The following is a 15878-nucleotide window of genomic DNA, read 5'->3' on the forward strand; positions in this document are numbered from 1 at the left end:
ATAGTTGTCCAGACCAAAGTCTCAGACCAATTAAGACTCTGCTGGAGACACACAAAGGTCACAGACACTGTGTGTGCACGTGCCCATTGCCCATATGTGTGTGTGTGTATGTATGTGCATGTCTAAGTATCTGTGTCTTGTGTGGTGCTGGTATGGTGTGTAAATGTGCTATTTTCACCATCCAATGGTTTCTGTCTCCTTGGGAGCTGCAGGTTGAGAGGAGAGAGCTGTGATGAAGAGATAAGATGTAATGAATCAGTGGTTCTCAATCCTTTTCAGTGCAAAGACCCCCCAAATTGATATGTATTTTGGCCGCGGACCCCCATCTGAATAGATTTCGTGCCAGGCACCCCCATACAAGATTTGTGTATTCAACAATTTTCATATATTTTTCAAGATTTGGGGAAATAGCCGATAGCTGAAACTGATAAACACATTTGGCTGGGGACCCCCTGGAACCCCCCTTAAGGACCCCTAGGGGTCCTCTTACCACTGAATTTAGAGATGTTTTGTAGAAAAGATGTGATGCTATACAAAGGCACAATGTTTGGTTGAAGGAACACAACATACTGTGTGTGTGTGTGTGTGTGTATTTGGGAGTCTCTTTCCCTCAGTACTTCTCTCTATTGCTGTCACATTCTCTTTTCCTCTCTATTTATTATCTATACATTTTTCTTTCTCTCCTTCTCCCTCTTGTCTTGCTCTCTCTTTGCTCATTTTTACCTCTCTACCCCCCCCCCCCCCCCCAGGGATGGGGTGATATGAAAATGTCATGTGGACAAAATAATTGTGATCAATGCCATTGGACAGCGGCCACTCGGGAATGGTGCACGAAGTCCCGAACAATGCAAGTTTTGGAACTCATTCCCCACCCAAAATACACTAATAAAGCGAGGGATTCCCGCTCAACATATAGGGTAAAAGTGAAATACCCCTTTAACTTGTTTTGTGGACGATAAGATGGGCAAGCTGAGCCTTCACCTATGGTAGGAAACGTAGGCTGCGGACCCCCATCTCAAAATATTTAGTTCCAGGGACCCCCAGAAGCAAAGATCTAAGTTACACATCTTCGCTTTAAAAAATGTATTTATTCAGATTTTCATGATTTTTCAAAAATAGCAGATCTACAAGTTCATAGTGTGGCACAGAGTACCCCGCTATGAGCTTGTAGATCTGCTATTTTTGAATGGCCCAAGTATAAAAGTATAAAATTATTGTGATGCTATATTAACACATTTTTGTTGGGGAACCCCCCCCAAGGACCCCTGGGGGTCCCCGGACCCCACTTTGAGAACCAATGTGTTATACAGTAGCATAGAAGCCTGGTTTCTTGTCTACTCCAAAACGGTATCTGGTTATATCCACACACACACACACACTGTACATACTGTACGTTAGGGCTGGTGAATTAATATTCGAATTTCGAATATTCCTCGAATATGGGGAAAATATGTATATTCGAATATGAAAATTGATATTGGAATATAAAAATAAAAATAACTGCTTTATTGGATCCGAGCACTCGATACATTGTTTTTTTTATTGTTTCTGTCAAAAAAAAGGGGAAAAAAATATATATTTTGAAAAAAAAGTCATATTTTTTTAATAATAATAATAATATTCGAATATATTCGAATATCTGCCAATTTTTAAGACCAATATTCGAATATCATTTCTGAGGAAAGTTGACAGCCCTACTGTACGTGCATGACTGTTGTCATATCCATGGATTCTGTCTATGCAACTTGGCACAGCGAAGTGATCCCAGTGTAATGAGGGAGGACGACCATTTCACCATAATCTGTATTCTCTGCACTACAATTATTGAGTGTTTTTCTTTTATTGCGATAAACAACAATAATATAATAATGACTCTACAATGACCCTGAAACGTATATTGGCGAGTAATATATTGACAATAATTTTAACCACTTTAACCTATACGTTGGCTATTCAAATATAGCAGATATACAAGCTCATAGCGCGGCACCCTGTTATGGGCCATTCTTTGTCCCTTTTGTGTTTATTGCCAATACAGGCTGTAGTTTTTATATGTGTGTGTGTGTGTGTGTGTGTGTGTGGCTCCTTTTTGACCTTGAGAGGTTTATAAACCTGTCTCGTGTGTGTGTTTATGTGATGGTTTGTGTGTGTCTTTGTGTTATTTATTAAACTTACTAAAGTAAAAACTTTTCTCATATCACACACAGGGTAGGTACAAAGGTCTGTGTGGAAATACCAAACTTTTTATTATATTTACGCATATATAATTTAAAATATACATAAAAACATTGCTTGGTTACCTACAGCAGTGGTTCTCAAAGTGGGGTACGGGGACCCCCAGGGGTCCTTGAGGGAGTTCCAGGGGGTCCCCAGCTAAATTGTAGATAGTTAGGAACCAAATGGACCCTTATGGGTCTGTAACTCTGAGAGTGTACAAATGGAACCAAATGGACCCTTGTGGGTCTGTAACTCAGAGAGTTTACAAATGGATTGCATTGCATTGGTTCTCAAAGTGGGGTCCGGGGACCCCCAGGGGTCCTTGAGGGAGTCCCAGGGGGTCCCCTTCTAAATAAAGGATAGTTAGGAACCAAATGGACCCTTATGGGTCTGTAACTCTGAGAGTGTACAAATGGAACCAAATGGACCCTAACGGGTCCATTTGGTTCCATTTGTACACTCTCAGAGTTAAATTAACATTGATTTTACGACATAAATTGGGGTCCCAGAGATATAAATGTCATTAAATGGGGGTTCGTAGCCTCTAATGCATGTCAAACTGGGGGTCTTTGAAATAAAAATGGTTGAAAATCACTGCTAGAGCCGTAAAAATCTTCTCTTATGGGGGTCCCTGGTATATCTTTTCAACTGGGGGTCTGCGGGCTAATAAGTGTCAATTTGGGGGTCCTTGACATGATTTTTTTTTTAGAACCACTGACCTACGGTACAGTACTGCTAAAGGAATGCATGCATAAATACCACAGCATACACTGTAAATTCCTGTCTTATTTCTGAGAACGTACAAATATAACCAAGCCAATGGAGAGGGACATTATAGTATGACTTCATAGATGACCGACATCAAAATACTGACATCATCATACATGACTGATGTCATAGACTGGTCTATGACTACGTTTCCTTCATATGACCCTCTTGACAGAGGTCATACATATGGATGAAACGTTGGTAATAACGTTGAATGCTCTGCCATTTTCCCCTCTCCTCGTCACCTCAACTCACACCGTTTTGTAAATGAATATCCTACTTCGAGATTCAAGAGTGTCACACAAAAGCAGGGAAAATAGCAGATCTACAAGCTCACACGTTGTGAGCTTGTAGATCGGCTATTTTGCCTATTTTAAAATGTTTTTAAAAAAAGAATAAAAATTGAATGTTTTGGACATACAAGGTTTCCACCTGACAACGATATAAGAAGCTTTATATTCTATTATATGTTTTACGAGTACTATTATACGTTTGTCGATATGTGGGCATGTACATCGTGTGTGTGTGTGTGTGTGTGTGTGTGTGTGTGTGTGTGCACACACACATGTCAATCCAAGTATATGTGGGTGTGTAAGTGCTCGTGCAGGTCTATGTGTATGTGTGCATGTCCATCCATGTGTTTGTATCTACCACCGTGTGTGTGTGTGTGTGTGTGTGTGTGTGTGTGTGTGTGGGGGGGGGGGGGGGGTTTGCCAGAAGGGCCCTGCAGGACATTGACCTTTAAACTGTCTTGTGTATGTGCAAGCTGGGGGATTGGTGTGTCAGTTCATCTGTGTGCGTTTGTGTGTGTCTTTGTGTGTATTCTGTGTCTATCGACTTGTTTGTGTGGCTTATTTTGGCGCTTGTTTTGGGCTTGTTTTCATAGACCTGGCTTATTTTTCCCGCAAAATCTGGCAACACTGGCTGCGGTCCTCTGTTGTTGTTTGGAAATTTAAGGACCCCTTGCCGGCAAAGCAACGTGCAGTAGGCGGCTAATTTGTGCCTGATTGTAAAATGACGTCATATTAAAATACTACAAACGCACGCACTCCGAGATTTCGTGCTTTTTAAAAGCTATAATAGGCCTATAGATAGATGTCATTCATTTAATTCCTGCATTATTTCACCCGCGGTTTATCCAATATTAATTAATTAATTATATTTGATTGACCCAAATCCGCCCAAACTGTGGTTATCCGTGGCAACCGCGGCTAAAACCACGATCCGCGCAACACGTGAATTAATATGTGGTTGTGTATGAGTTTGTTTGCGTATCTCGGTGTGCATGCTTGTCCATCTGTGTGTGTGTGTGTGTGTGTGTGTCTCAGTTGTCTTTTGTATACGTGTGTGTGTGTGTGTGTGTGTGTGTGTGTGTGTGTGTGCACTCCAGACTGTAGATATAAAGCTGGAGAGTACTAGACTACATCCTCAGTGTTAATTTAACTCTGAGGGTGTACAGTTAGACCCGCAACATAGGTCTTCCTCAGGAAACACTACCCTGACCCTTCCTCTTAGCCTTGCCTACCTATTGTCAATTATTTGTACGAGCTCTTGTTTTATTGGATCTTGTTTATTCGATACACTTATTGATTTTTATCTCTTGCTCATTTGATTTTCCTATTTGTCTCATCTGTTTAACCCATTAAGACCTGAAGCCGATTCTACAAATGTCTTCTAAATCTCAACAGTTTTCTGAAAAACGTATGTTTCTATATCAGTGGTGCTCAATCTTTTTCATGTCAAGGACCCCCAAAATGATATGTATTTGGCCGCTGGCCCCCATCTCAAAATATGTTGTTCCAGGGACCCCTAGAAGCAAAGATTTGAGTTACAAATGTTTGCTTTAAAAACATATATATTCAAAGATTTGCACACATTTTCACAATTTAAAAAAAATAGCAGATCTGTAAAATAATGCTTTTTAGCCCAGATAAAAAATGTACAGATGCGTTACAGGTCTTAATGGGTTAAGAAAGTAGGTAGCTGATATACTGTATTGCACTTTTACCTTAGCGCTAGGTATGCTCTTAGTTGCTTGTTTTAGAAGAGAATGCACTTAAGACTTATGGAGATCAGTAGTTTTCTTGCCTAACTATGTTGAATGCACTTATTGTAAGTCGCTTTGGATAAAATCGTCTGCTAAATGACTGTAATGTAATGTAATGTAGATCGGTAGTTCTCAAACTATTCCCTAATTGAAAATTATTCAACATTTAACAAAAATAGCAGATGTACAAGCTCGCATTGTGGCACAAAGTGACACGCTGCGAGCGTATACATCTGCTATTTTTTTAATAGCCAACGCAAAAGTCAAAAATGACACAAATGCTTTCCTGGTTTTAATGGGTTTTAAAGAATAGATCAGGACCTCTTCCCTAAATGATCACATGGCGTCTGCAATATATATAATAATACATGTCATTTGGTCCTTTACCCCACCCTGCTCTTGTAATGGTCCATTCATTTATTGATGTCTACATCATCTTCTGTGAATGTTGTTTTCTAGTCATTTCAGTGATTTATTGATAATGTGTTGCAGTATGTACAGTACCAGGGTCTCTTTTCTCCACTTGTGTTGTTGCAGTGAAGCGCCTGTAGATGGCAGTGTTCATTCACCAATAATATGCCTTTTGAACACACACACACACACACACACACACACACACACACACACACACACACACACACACACACACACACACACACACACACACACACACACACACACACACACGTGTGTTTATATTTTGATGTGTGCATGTGTATACATTTTAGAGAGTTATATTCATGTCCATCCATATGTGTTTGTTTTGTATTTTCAAGTTGTCGAAAAAGGATTTTAAATGAGGATTAACTTTCCTAATTGAACTGTGAGGCTGTAAGATAGATTTTACGGTGTCGCTTGTTTGCCGTCGCCAAGTTTCACAATGAAACTCAATATATTATTGGCGGCCATTAGCATTTATTTTTTAACTGACGGTTGTGTGTATGTGCGAGCGTGTGCCTTTGTGAATGTGATTGTTTCTCTATATACATGGCTTTGTGTGAATGCCTTATGTTTGCCTTGTGTTCCTCTATACGTGTGTGTGTGTGTGTGTGTGTGTGTGTGCGTTTGCGTGTCAGGTGCAGGTGAATCGTGTCTCTGTCAGTCAAGGAACATTAAAAACCCCACCTTTAACTCTCTCTCTCTCTCTCACACACATACACTCACACACACACACACACACACACACACACACACACACACACACACACACACACACACACACACACACACACACACACACACACACACAGACAGGCGCACACACTCTTTGTCTTTTCAAGCAGCTCCCTCACTGTCTCTCTTTTGAAATGTCTCTCTCCAAGTCTATTTAACTTGTAGACAAACTAGGGGCTGATAGGTCTTTAAACGGTTAAAGCTCAGGTCCATAACTCATTGTGTATATCGTTGCTGTTGGGCAGAAACCTCTTATCTTCATATTTTAACTTTTTGTGTTTTTTCCTAAATTAACGCCCCTACTTGATCATGCTACAACGTCACTCAAAAGTAGCAGATCTACAAGCTCGAAACGTGGCGCGAAGCGACACGTTTCGAGCTTGCAGATCTGCTACTTTTGATTTTTTGATATATATATTTTTTTTATCCTGAAAAGTAACAGTTTTGGACATATGAGTAGTGGTGGAAAGTAACTAAGTGCATTTACTTAAGTACTGTACTTAAGTACAATTTTGAGGTATTTGTACTTTATTTTAGTATTTCCAATTTCCAATACTTCTACTTCTACTCCACTACATCTCAGAGACAAATATTGTACTTTTACTCCACTACAATTATTTGAAAACTTTAGTTACTAGTTACCTTTCAGATATGAACTATGATTATGCTTGTAGATCTGCTATTTTCAAACATTTTAGTACTTTTACTTTTGGTACTTTAAGTACATTTTGATGCCAATACTTTTGTACTTTTACTCAAGTCAATTTTGAATTCCGGACTTTGACTTTTAACAGAGTATTTCTACATTGCAGTATTGATACTTTTACTTTAAGTAAAACATTTGAGTACTTTTTCCACCACTGCATATGAGGTTTCCACCCGACAGAGACGATATCAGGGATCATGTTTAATAGCGACCATGGCTTCTGTGAGAGAAGCTTCTAGATCGGCTATGATCGGAGTGCAGGAGTGTACTGTATTGTGAGTATGTGCTGTATAAGAACAGTATACAGTATAGTGTTTTATTTTGACTGTATTTGATGTGTACTTGTGTGTGCATGTGCTTTGCTGTGTGAAGGATGCATTTTTTTGCACTTGTATATGATATTGACGACGACCTTGGTTGTTGTCGTTTATTTATAAATAATTATTTTGTCAGAGCCAATAGAACTCCTTCTCGTGACTGTTGGTTGCTGGGGAAAAGTGCAGGACTCAAAGTGACAGATCCACACACACACACACACACACACACACACACACACACACACACACACACACACACACACACACACACACACACACCCTGTGTTGATTTTGACAGCACATTTTTATTTAGTTATAGTCTTTTGAATAAAATTCGGTTTAGTTTTAGTCATATCTATCTTAGTCAACTGAAATGTTTACTTTTAGTCTAGTTTTAGTCGACTAAATATAAGGTTTTAGTCGACTAAATCTACAGCTGATTTAGTCGACTAAAATATTTTTTGGGCGGGCCGTGATGACATGTAAATGATTTTCACTTAGCTGCATGCCGAAAATAGCCGATCTACAAGCTCACAACGCGTCGCTCTGCGACGCGTTGTGAGCTTGTAGATCAACTATTTTCAGTCTGTGACACCCGCACTCACCCATGATATGACTTGTCTTAGTCTTACTGGATCTCTTCTCCACTAGTCCCTCCAAAAGATATTAGTCTAGTTTTTATTTGTTGACGAAATTGTCAATATATTTAGTCACAGTTTTAGTCATCATAGCTTAGTTTTTATTTAGTCTGTGAAAAAAGGTAGTCAACAGACATTTTCCGTCATAGTTTTAGTCGACGAAATCAACTCTGACACACACACACACACACACACACACACACACACACACACACACACACACACACACACACACACACACACACACACACACACACACACACACATAGACATATAAAGGTAGACGCCTCCTCTGGCTCTGAAGCGTCGGCATCTCGGACGCACTTCCGCTTCCTCTATGCTTCCGGTTGGAAGCTGGAAACTTCCGTGTGCGTCACAGAAGGGGGCGTTCGGTAGGCCAATCAGAGGCAGGTGGGGTGGGTCTTTTCTTAAGAGGCAGCCGCGCAGCAACTAGTCAGTTAGACGCGCTGTGATTGGCCAGTAGTTAACGTGATGTGATTGGTCTGCCCCCCGGAAGAGCCTTGTATTGAGAGACCAGTCGTTACAATGAACTGCAGAGGCCAATGAGGTATCTAGGTTTCTATATCTATGCACACACACACACACACTTCCTCTAACTCAGTTTCTTCTCTTTTCTCTCTGTCCTTCCGTTCCTCTCTCTCTCTCTCTCTCTCTCTCCCAGGGTAACTTGCCCAAATACTCCCATAACTCCCTGGTGGTGCAGGCCATGAAGACCAACGTGACGGACCCCGACATGCACGTGTTGTTCTTCGACGTGGAGGCGGTGATCATCCAGCTGCTGACGGAGGAGGCCCAGAGGCCCAGCCCGCCGCTGGTCTCCCCCGAAACGCTGCAGAAGAGCCAGGCCGGCATCGACAAGGGAGGCTCCTTCCTGGCCAACAAGATATTTAAACAGGTGAGCTATCAGATGTTATTGCTATTTCTACTACTACTACTGCAAAAAAAAAAATATATATTTTCGTAACCCATTTTTTCACCCAGTGCCAATTGCCTAAGCTGTAATCACGGGCGCTACTCTCCCTCTGCCAGCCTGGGGAGAGCCCTGAACTGAGCTCATGCTTCCTTCAATGCATGAGGAGTGAGCAGGCCGCTTCTTATCACCTGACAGGAGGGGAGTTTCCCCGGTAGGACGTAGCAGCGTGTGGAAGGAACACGTTATTCCAACCGGTTCCTTTCCCCTCCATCAGGCGCCCCGGCTGACCAGGGGGAGGCAGTATAGAGAGCAGGATTACTGCTCACAAAAAAAAGAAATCGTAGGGGACACGGGGAGAACATGCAAACTCCACACATAAAATAAACTACTACTACTATTAACCACTTGAACTCCCAAGTTTATCCATATCTTAATAGGCAAACATTCTGAGAAATGAGGCAGACTTTTACACATATGGTTACCGAGCATCAATTGACACTGAAAAATTACTAATTTATCCAAAGAGTGCGAAAATATAAGCCGGCCTACAAATCAACCTCAATTTCTTTTGGGGTGACCAGCGGACCGGCAGGCAGCGGTTCCGGTAGGAGACACAAAAGAGACTCTTTGTGTCTCCTACCGGAACCGCTGCCGGTCATCAAATTATTGGCTTAGGAATGAGACAAAACATTTTTCTTTTGAGGGTGAACTATCCCTTTAACACATCGACCGCCAGAGGTTAATCTCATAATGTACTCACCAGTGCCAAGGTGTTTTTGTTGTTTTTTTGTTTTTTTCATGTCGCCATAGATCTTGTTAAAATCCTTAAGATTGAGCTCTACACGGTCTGTTTACATCCGCGAGATCTCCCTGTATCTCCCAGTGAAGATCGCGTGTCAAACGGGGTATCCATGTTGTAGTTAGAGCGGATTACGTTAAACAGTGAAATGCGAGGAGAAAAAACTACAGGAAGAGAATTGAGTTTCAGTTTCGTCTGTAGAATGGGAGCGGGCGTGATCGTCAAAACCGGATCCCAAATAATTCTATTTCCGGTCATCAAACCGGAAACGGAAGTGGATCAAAAAAATTCCGAAAGTGCACCCGGACCGCGCATGCGCGAAAAGACCGCAGCCCGTAGGGCTACGGTCTCGGCGCTTAACAGTTGGATTTAACGGACCGTAGGACTACGTTCTTGGCGGTTAATGTGTTAATGTTACTACTACTTCTGTAACTACCACTACTACCCGCAAACCGTTCTCTCTCTTCTCCTCCTCCCTGTCCTTCCTCCTCCTCCCTCCTCCTCCCCAGGTGAAGGAGACGATGAAGGAGACCATCAAGGAGCACCTGATGGACGAGGACGAGGAGGAGGAGGAGGAGATGAAGAGGCGCGAGGAGAAGTCCAAGTCGCTCAGCCTGCTGGAGTACAACCTGACCATGGACACGGCCAAGCTCTTCATGTCCTGCCTGCACGCCTGGGGCCTCAACGGGCCCCTGGACGAGGTGTGCCTCAGCCGCCTGGGCATGCTGAAGCCCCACTGCCCCATCTCCTTCGGCCTCATCTCCCGCGGGGGTCACATGTCCCTCATGCTGCCCACCTTCAAGGTCAGTGTGGGTTTTGGTTGGTTTTTGGCCAAGGGGCCCAGCTTGAAAGTTTTACATTGAGGCTAATACGGAAAAGACAGTTCATATGAATGGCTTGTAGTTTAGCTGTTTTACCCCTGCGGGTGTCAGAAAGAATTTATCTTAACGCAAGCGGATGGGTTTTTGACAAACTTTAGACTAGATTTTCTTACCTTAACTCATTCACTGCCAGAACTTTTTTTTTTTTGCGTCTGCCCACTGTCAGAAATTTTTCATTGAAAAAAAAAAAAGTACTTAGGAGCCGAGATACAGAATTTTTAAGTTTTAAGTTAACAAGGAAGTTTCTAGATCTTCGAAAAATCATATCTCCTTGGTCTTTGGGTCAAATTTGAAAAATAAATTAAAAAAATTAATTAAAAAGTAATACTTTTTTTACGTCAGTGGCAGTATTGGTTAATTACGTCAATTACGTCAGAGGCAGTGAATGAGTTAATAAAAATGGTCATAAATACTACAGTATATGCTTCCAGATCCAGTCGCTAGTTTAAAGTCTCCTTTCAATCATCATGATATGCGTTTTGGTAAACTAATGTCCCATTTATTTTAAAATTGACGATAAAGTAGGTTATGCACTAGGAGGGGCGGGATGAATTTGATTGACAAGCTACACAACCAATAGCATTCATTCCCCGCCCCCTGCTCTTGATTGACAAGCTACCCAACCAATAATGGTCTGGTGTCATTCAGCAGGATATGGCGCAAATATTGAAAGATGGCGGATTTGAAATTGCTGAAGAATCTGCTTCATTTACGGTCTGTAGAGTCTAAGGGCGTAACGCTGTCCATTCTTTTTATACAGTCTATGGTTTTGGCCCCGCGGGTTCACAAGCTTTAAACCCCCTGCTTTAACCCATTAACACATCCACTGCCAAGGGCTAATCTCATAATGTACTCACCAGTGCCAAGGTGTTTTTGTTGTTTTTTTGTTTTTTTCATGTCGCCATAGATCTTGTTAAAATCCTTAAGATTGAGCGCTACACAGTCTGTTTACATCCGCGAGATCTCCCTGTATCTCCCAGTGAAAACCACGTGTCAAACGGGGCATCCATGTTTGAGTTAGAGCGGATTACGTTAAACAGTGAAATGCGAGGAGAAAAAACTACAGGAAGAGAATTGAGTTTCAGTTTCGTCTGTAGAATGGGAGCGGGCGTGATCGTGAAAACCGGATCCCAAATAATTCTATTTCCTGTCATCAAACCGGAAACGGAAGTGGATCAAAAAAATTCCGAAAGTGCACCCGGACCGCGCATGCGCGAAAAGACCGCAGGGCTACGGTCTCGGCGCTTAACAGTTGGATTTAACGGCCCGTAGGACTACGGTCTTGGCAGTTAATGTGTTAAGACCGGGAACGCATCTGTGTAACCACTTTAACCATTATTTTATACTTTGGGCTTTTGCGCTATGAGCTTGTAGATCTGCTATTTTTGAAAAATCTTGTGCAAATCTTTGAATATATATTTATATATTTTTTTAAAGCGAACATTTTTAACTCAAATCTTTGCTTCTGGGGGGTCCCTGGAACAACATATTTTGAGATGGGGTTCCGCTGCCAAATACATATCATTTTGGGGGCCCTTGACACGAAAAGTTTGAGCACCACTGATTATAGCAACATTCAAAAAAACTGTTAGGATTTAGAAGACATTTGTGGAATCCCCCAGAAAGCAAAGATTTTAGTTAAAAAAATGTTTGCTTTAAAAAATATAGATATTCAAAGATTTGCACAAATTTTCACAATTTATAAATATAAATACAAATAATGGTTGAAGTGGTTACTCAGATTCGTTCCCGGTCTTAATTTGTTGAGGACACAATAGAGAGGAACAAAAAGATGAGTATAATGGATCGACCTATGTGGTTACTCTAATACTCTAATGTCATTATAACACACAAACAAATATTACGGTGACCAACTGTGGATGACTACATTAAACTGTTAAAAGTCAATTAATTTAGCTTAATTAAATGAATACAGCTAAATTAACTCTCTCAGTGCCAATGAAAAAAAAAAATATTGCGAACCATGCCAACTATTTTCTTTTTTTTTTTCAAAGTAAAAAAAAAGTGCTTAGGAAGCGAGATACAGCCTTTTTCAGTTATAGGTTAAACAAAGAGTGGATGGAGCTGCAAATCTTCAGATAATGATATCTTGGGTTTTGAACACTTTTTTTTTTTTTTTTTTTAACTCGGGATTTCTCGTTCTGGCACTGAGGGTATAACCCTAAAACTCGGGATAACTCGGGGTCTGGCACTGAGAGAGTTAAGCTAACTTCACCTAAACTAAATTGAATTGATCTAATAAGTGACGAGTGACACACGTGTATTTATTGATGGATCACATCGTTTTTGTCGGGTGGAAACCCCATATGTCCAAAACTGTTGCTTTTCAGCGTTCAAATTCAAAAGTATCAAAAGTAGCAGATCTGCAAGCTCAAAACGCGGCGCGAAGCGCTGCGTTTCGCGCTGCGTTTCGACCTTGTAGATCTGCTACTTTTGATACTTTTGGGTGACACTGTAGTAGGCCTGTCCCCGACTAAGGATTTGTTTAGTCGAATCTAATTGGCGACTAATTGCCAATAGTCGACTGGCAGTCGACTAATATTAATATTATTACAATTTTTTTAATGGCCAAAATACATTTTATTTCAAAGGGCCAAGTCTACACAGTTTGTTTTGTGTCTCCAGCAGCGTTTCTAGTGTCTCTATCTCTCTCTGGAAGAGGTTGCACATGAACTCTGCAGCCGCACTGAGGCGCTCCAACACAAACAATACCAATACAAAGACAAGGAATAAGAAGAATACAGTGGAAGTTGCGTGTGGTTGCAGGTGTAGACTTGGCCAAAAAACAATTAAAAACATTTTTGGCCCTTCATTCTTTTTTTTTTTTTTTTTTTTGGACTCGATTCGACTAAGAGACACGCAGTCGACTCGGACCCCCCGCGACTAACCAGTCGACTTAGTCGAGGTCAGGCCTACACTGTAGTATGATCAGGTAGGGGCGTTCATTTACGAAAAAACTACAACGATGTAAAATATGGAGATAAGAGGTTTTCTGCGCTGACGGCAACGATACACTGGTCCTTTCCCAGGAGTCCTTGCTGCAGCAGTTGTCCCACGCCACGGGCATGAAGCTGACCCTGTCGGACATCGTGGGTAAGGGGACGTACGGCGTCTCCAGGGCCGTGACCACCCAGCACCTTCTCTCTGTCATCTCATTGGCTAACACTCTGATGGGGATGACCAACGCCACCTTTATGGGTGAACACATGAAGAAAGCACCGGCCAGGTAACGGACGCGTGCACACACACACACACACACACACACACGGACGCACGCACACACACACACACACACACACACACACGGACGCACGCACACACACACACACACACACACACACACACACACACACACACACACACACACACACACACACACACACACACACACACACACACACACACACACACACACACACACACACACACTCTTTAACAATTTTATTCACGTCCACATAAAAGAAAGCATTACTTTTTCATGTCAAGGACCCCCAAAATTATATGTAGTTGGCCGCCAACCCCCATCTCAAAATATGTTGTTCCAGGGACCCCCAGAAGCAAAGATTTGAGTTAAATATGTTCGCTTAAAGGACAACTTTGTTTTTTTACAACCAAGGTTTATATTTTAGCTTGTAATTAAAGTAAATAAAAGATGAGTGTTATTTGTTTTTCATTTACTGCTTTCTATAGTTTTTTTTTTGCAATTTTTTGCAATATTTTTTACAGTGGGCGGGGGCATTCTGACCGGTGGCTAAATATGCCTTTTTTACACAATTAAAAAGGTCCTGTGGTCTTTGATGGCCAGATGTGAGTTATTGGGGGCTAGAAGAGCTACTGTAAATAATAATAAAGAAAACGCCGGGTTATTGTGTAAAAAAAGGCATATTTAGCCACCGGACAGAATGCCCCCGCCCACTGTAAAAAAGATCGCAAAAATTGCTAAAACTATAGAAAGCAGTAAAAAAAAAGGTTTTAACACTCATCTTTTATTTACTTTAATTACAATCTAAAACATAAACCTTGGTTGTAAAAAAACAAAGTTGTCCTTTAAAAACATATACCGGTACATATTCAAAGATTTGCCAATATTTTCAAGATTGTTAAAAAAATCACACCCAGTGTGAAGAGGGCGGTGTGGTCACAGTGGTCATCACAGTGATGGAAGAAGTGATGGAAGAAGTGATGGAAGAAGTGATGGAAGAAACCATAACTTAAAAAAAAAACAGTTATGGTCCTATTTATAGGGCTATGCACATGTGTCATGTGACACTAGCCAATCACAGTCCTGAATACACTGAATACACTGTTAAGGTGCTCTTTTTTCTCTAAGCACCTTAACGTCCATATGTATATCATGCACAGTATAAGTATAACATGCACAGTATACATACATTGCTGCTATGCTCAGGCACCTTAGTTTTTTATTATCTCAGGTACTTTGTAAATATGTAGATAACTTGTCTGGCCTTCTGTTGCTCTCTTGTTTTGATCTCCTTCCCACTTGCCCCCCACCCCTCTTCTTCTCCCCCCCCCCCCCCCTCTTCTTTCTATGGAAATTAACGTTGCGATGGGAACGATGTACAAAAACTAATTTCACCCACTTTTTTACCTTGTAAACCTGTGATGTGACAATAAACTGATTCTGATTCTGACAGTGCAGGGTTAGGGGGGTACATTTGTGGCCAATCACAGCGCAGGATTTGGTGTGCAAATATCCAAACCTCACATATCTACAAGCTGTACAGTATACAGTATGTCTGGGTTATCACAGAGATGAAACATGGTTGGAATGACACAGGAATGTTTGTACATTCTCACTGAAGGATGCTGGATATTTTGATATGTCCTTTGCTATGAGTTCATCCCTTTGTATGCACGACAGCCATTCCCAGATGTGTGACAGTGTTTCAGTCTTCTGTGATGTGGGGCAAGCAATGAGGGACCTGAGTGCTGGGGAACCAGATGGAAAGATTGAATCTGGTGGGAAGGACTTGTAGTCTGGCTTTTTACTGTGAAAATGATGATGTCCTCATTGAGTGCAGTGTTCTTAAGGAATGAGTGTGAGACGGAGTGATCGGTAAAGGGCAAACGAGCGAGTTTCCCCTGGAGTTATAGCTCAGTTCAGTGTTGTTGATTTTGGAGTAAATCCATGAGGACTTGTCTGGCACCTGTAGCTGTGAGCAGGTGACTGTGACCAGCTTAGGTGACTGTTGCCCTGACCTGGACGCACACACACACACACACAAACACACGCACACGCGCACGCACACACACACAGGGATCAGTGGTGACCTAAAGGGGTGTTGCTTGTGAGTGAAAGTGAGCTTGTGATTGGAAGGTTGCCAGTTCAGTCGCTAGCAGGGCTAACATGACCTAA

The 15878-nt window shown here is 41.6% G+C and overlaps 1 protein-coding gene across 1 annotated transcript in view; it reads left to right on the top strand.

The window, feature by feature from the left end:
* The window catches only part of wdr7 (WD repeat domain 7), a 145315-nt gene that overhangs the window by 42928 nt on the left and 86509 nt on the right, over positions 1-15878 (top strand). The window contains exons 16-18 of the mRNA XM_080419360.1: positions 8549-8782; positions 10109-10402; positions 13531-13727. Of these exons, the coding sequence (XP_080275486.1) occupies positions 8549-8782; positions 10109-10402; positions 13531-13727 (725 nt within the window). The remainder of the gene's footprint in view (positions 1-8548; positions 8783-10108; positions 10403-13530; positions 13728-15878) is intronic.

This window comes from Gymnoscopelus braueri (genome assembly GCF_963280865.1).
Source record: "Gymnoscopelus braueri genome assembly, chromosome: 22".
NCBI classification, from domain to species: domain Eukaryota; kingdom Metazoa; phylum Chordata; class Actinopteri; order Myctophiformes; family Myctophidae; genus Gymnoscopelus; species Gymnoscopelus braueri.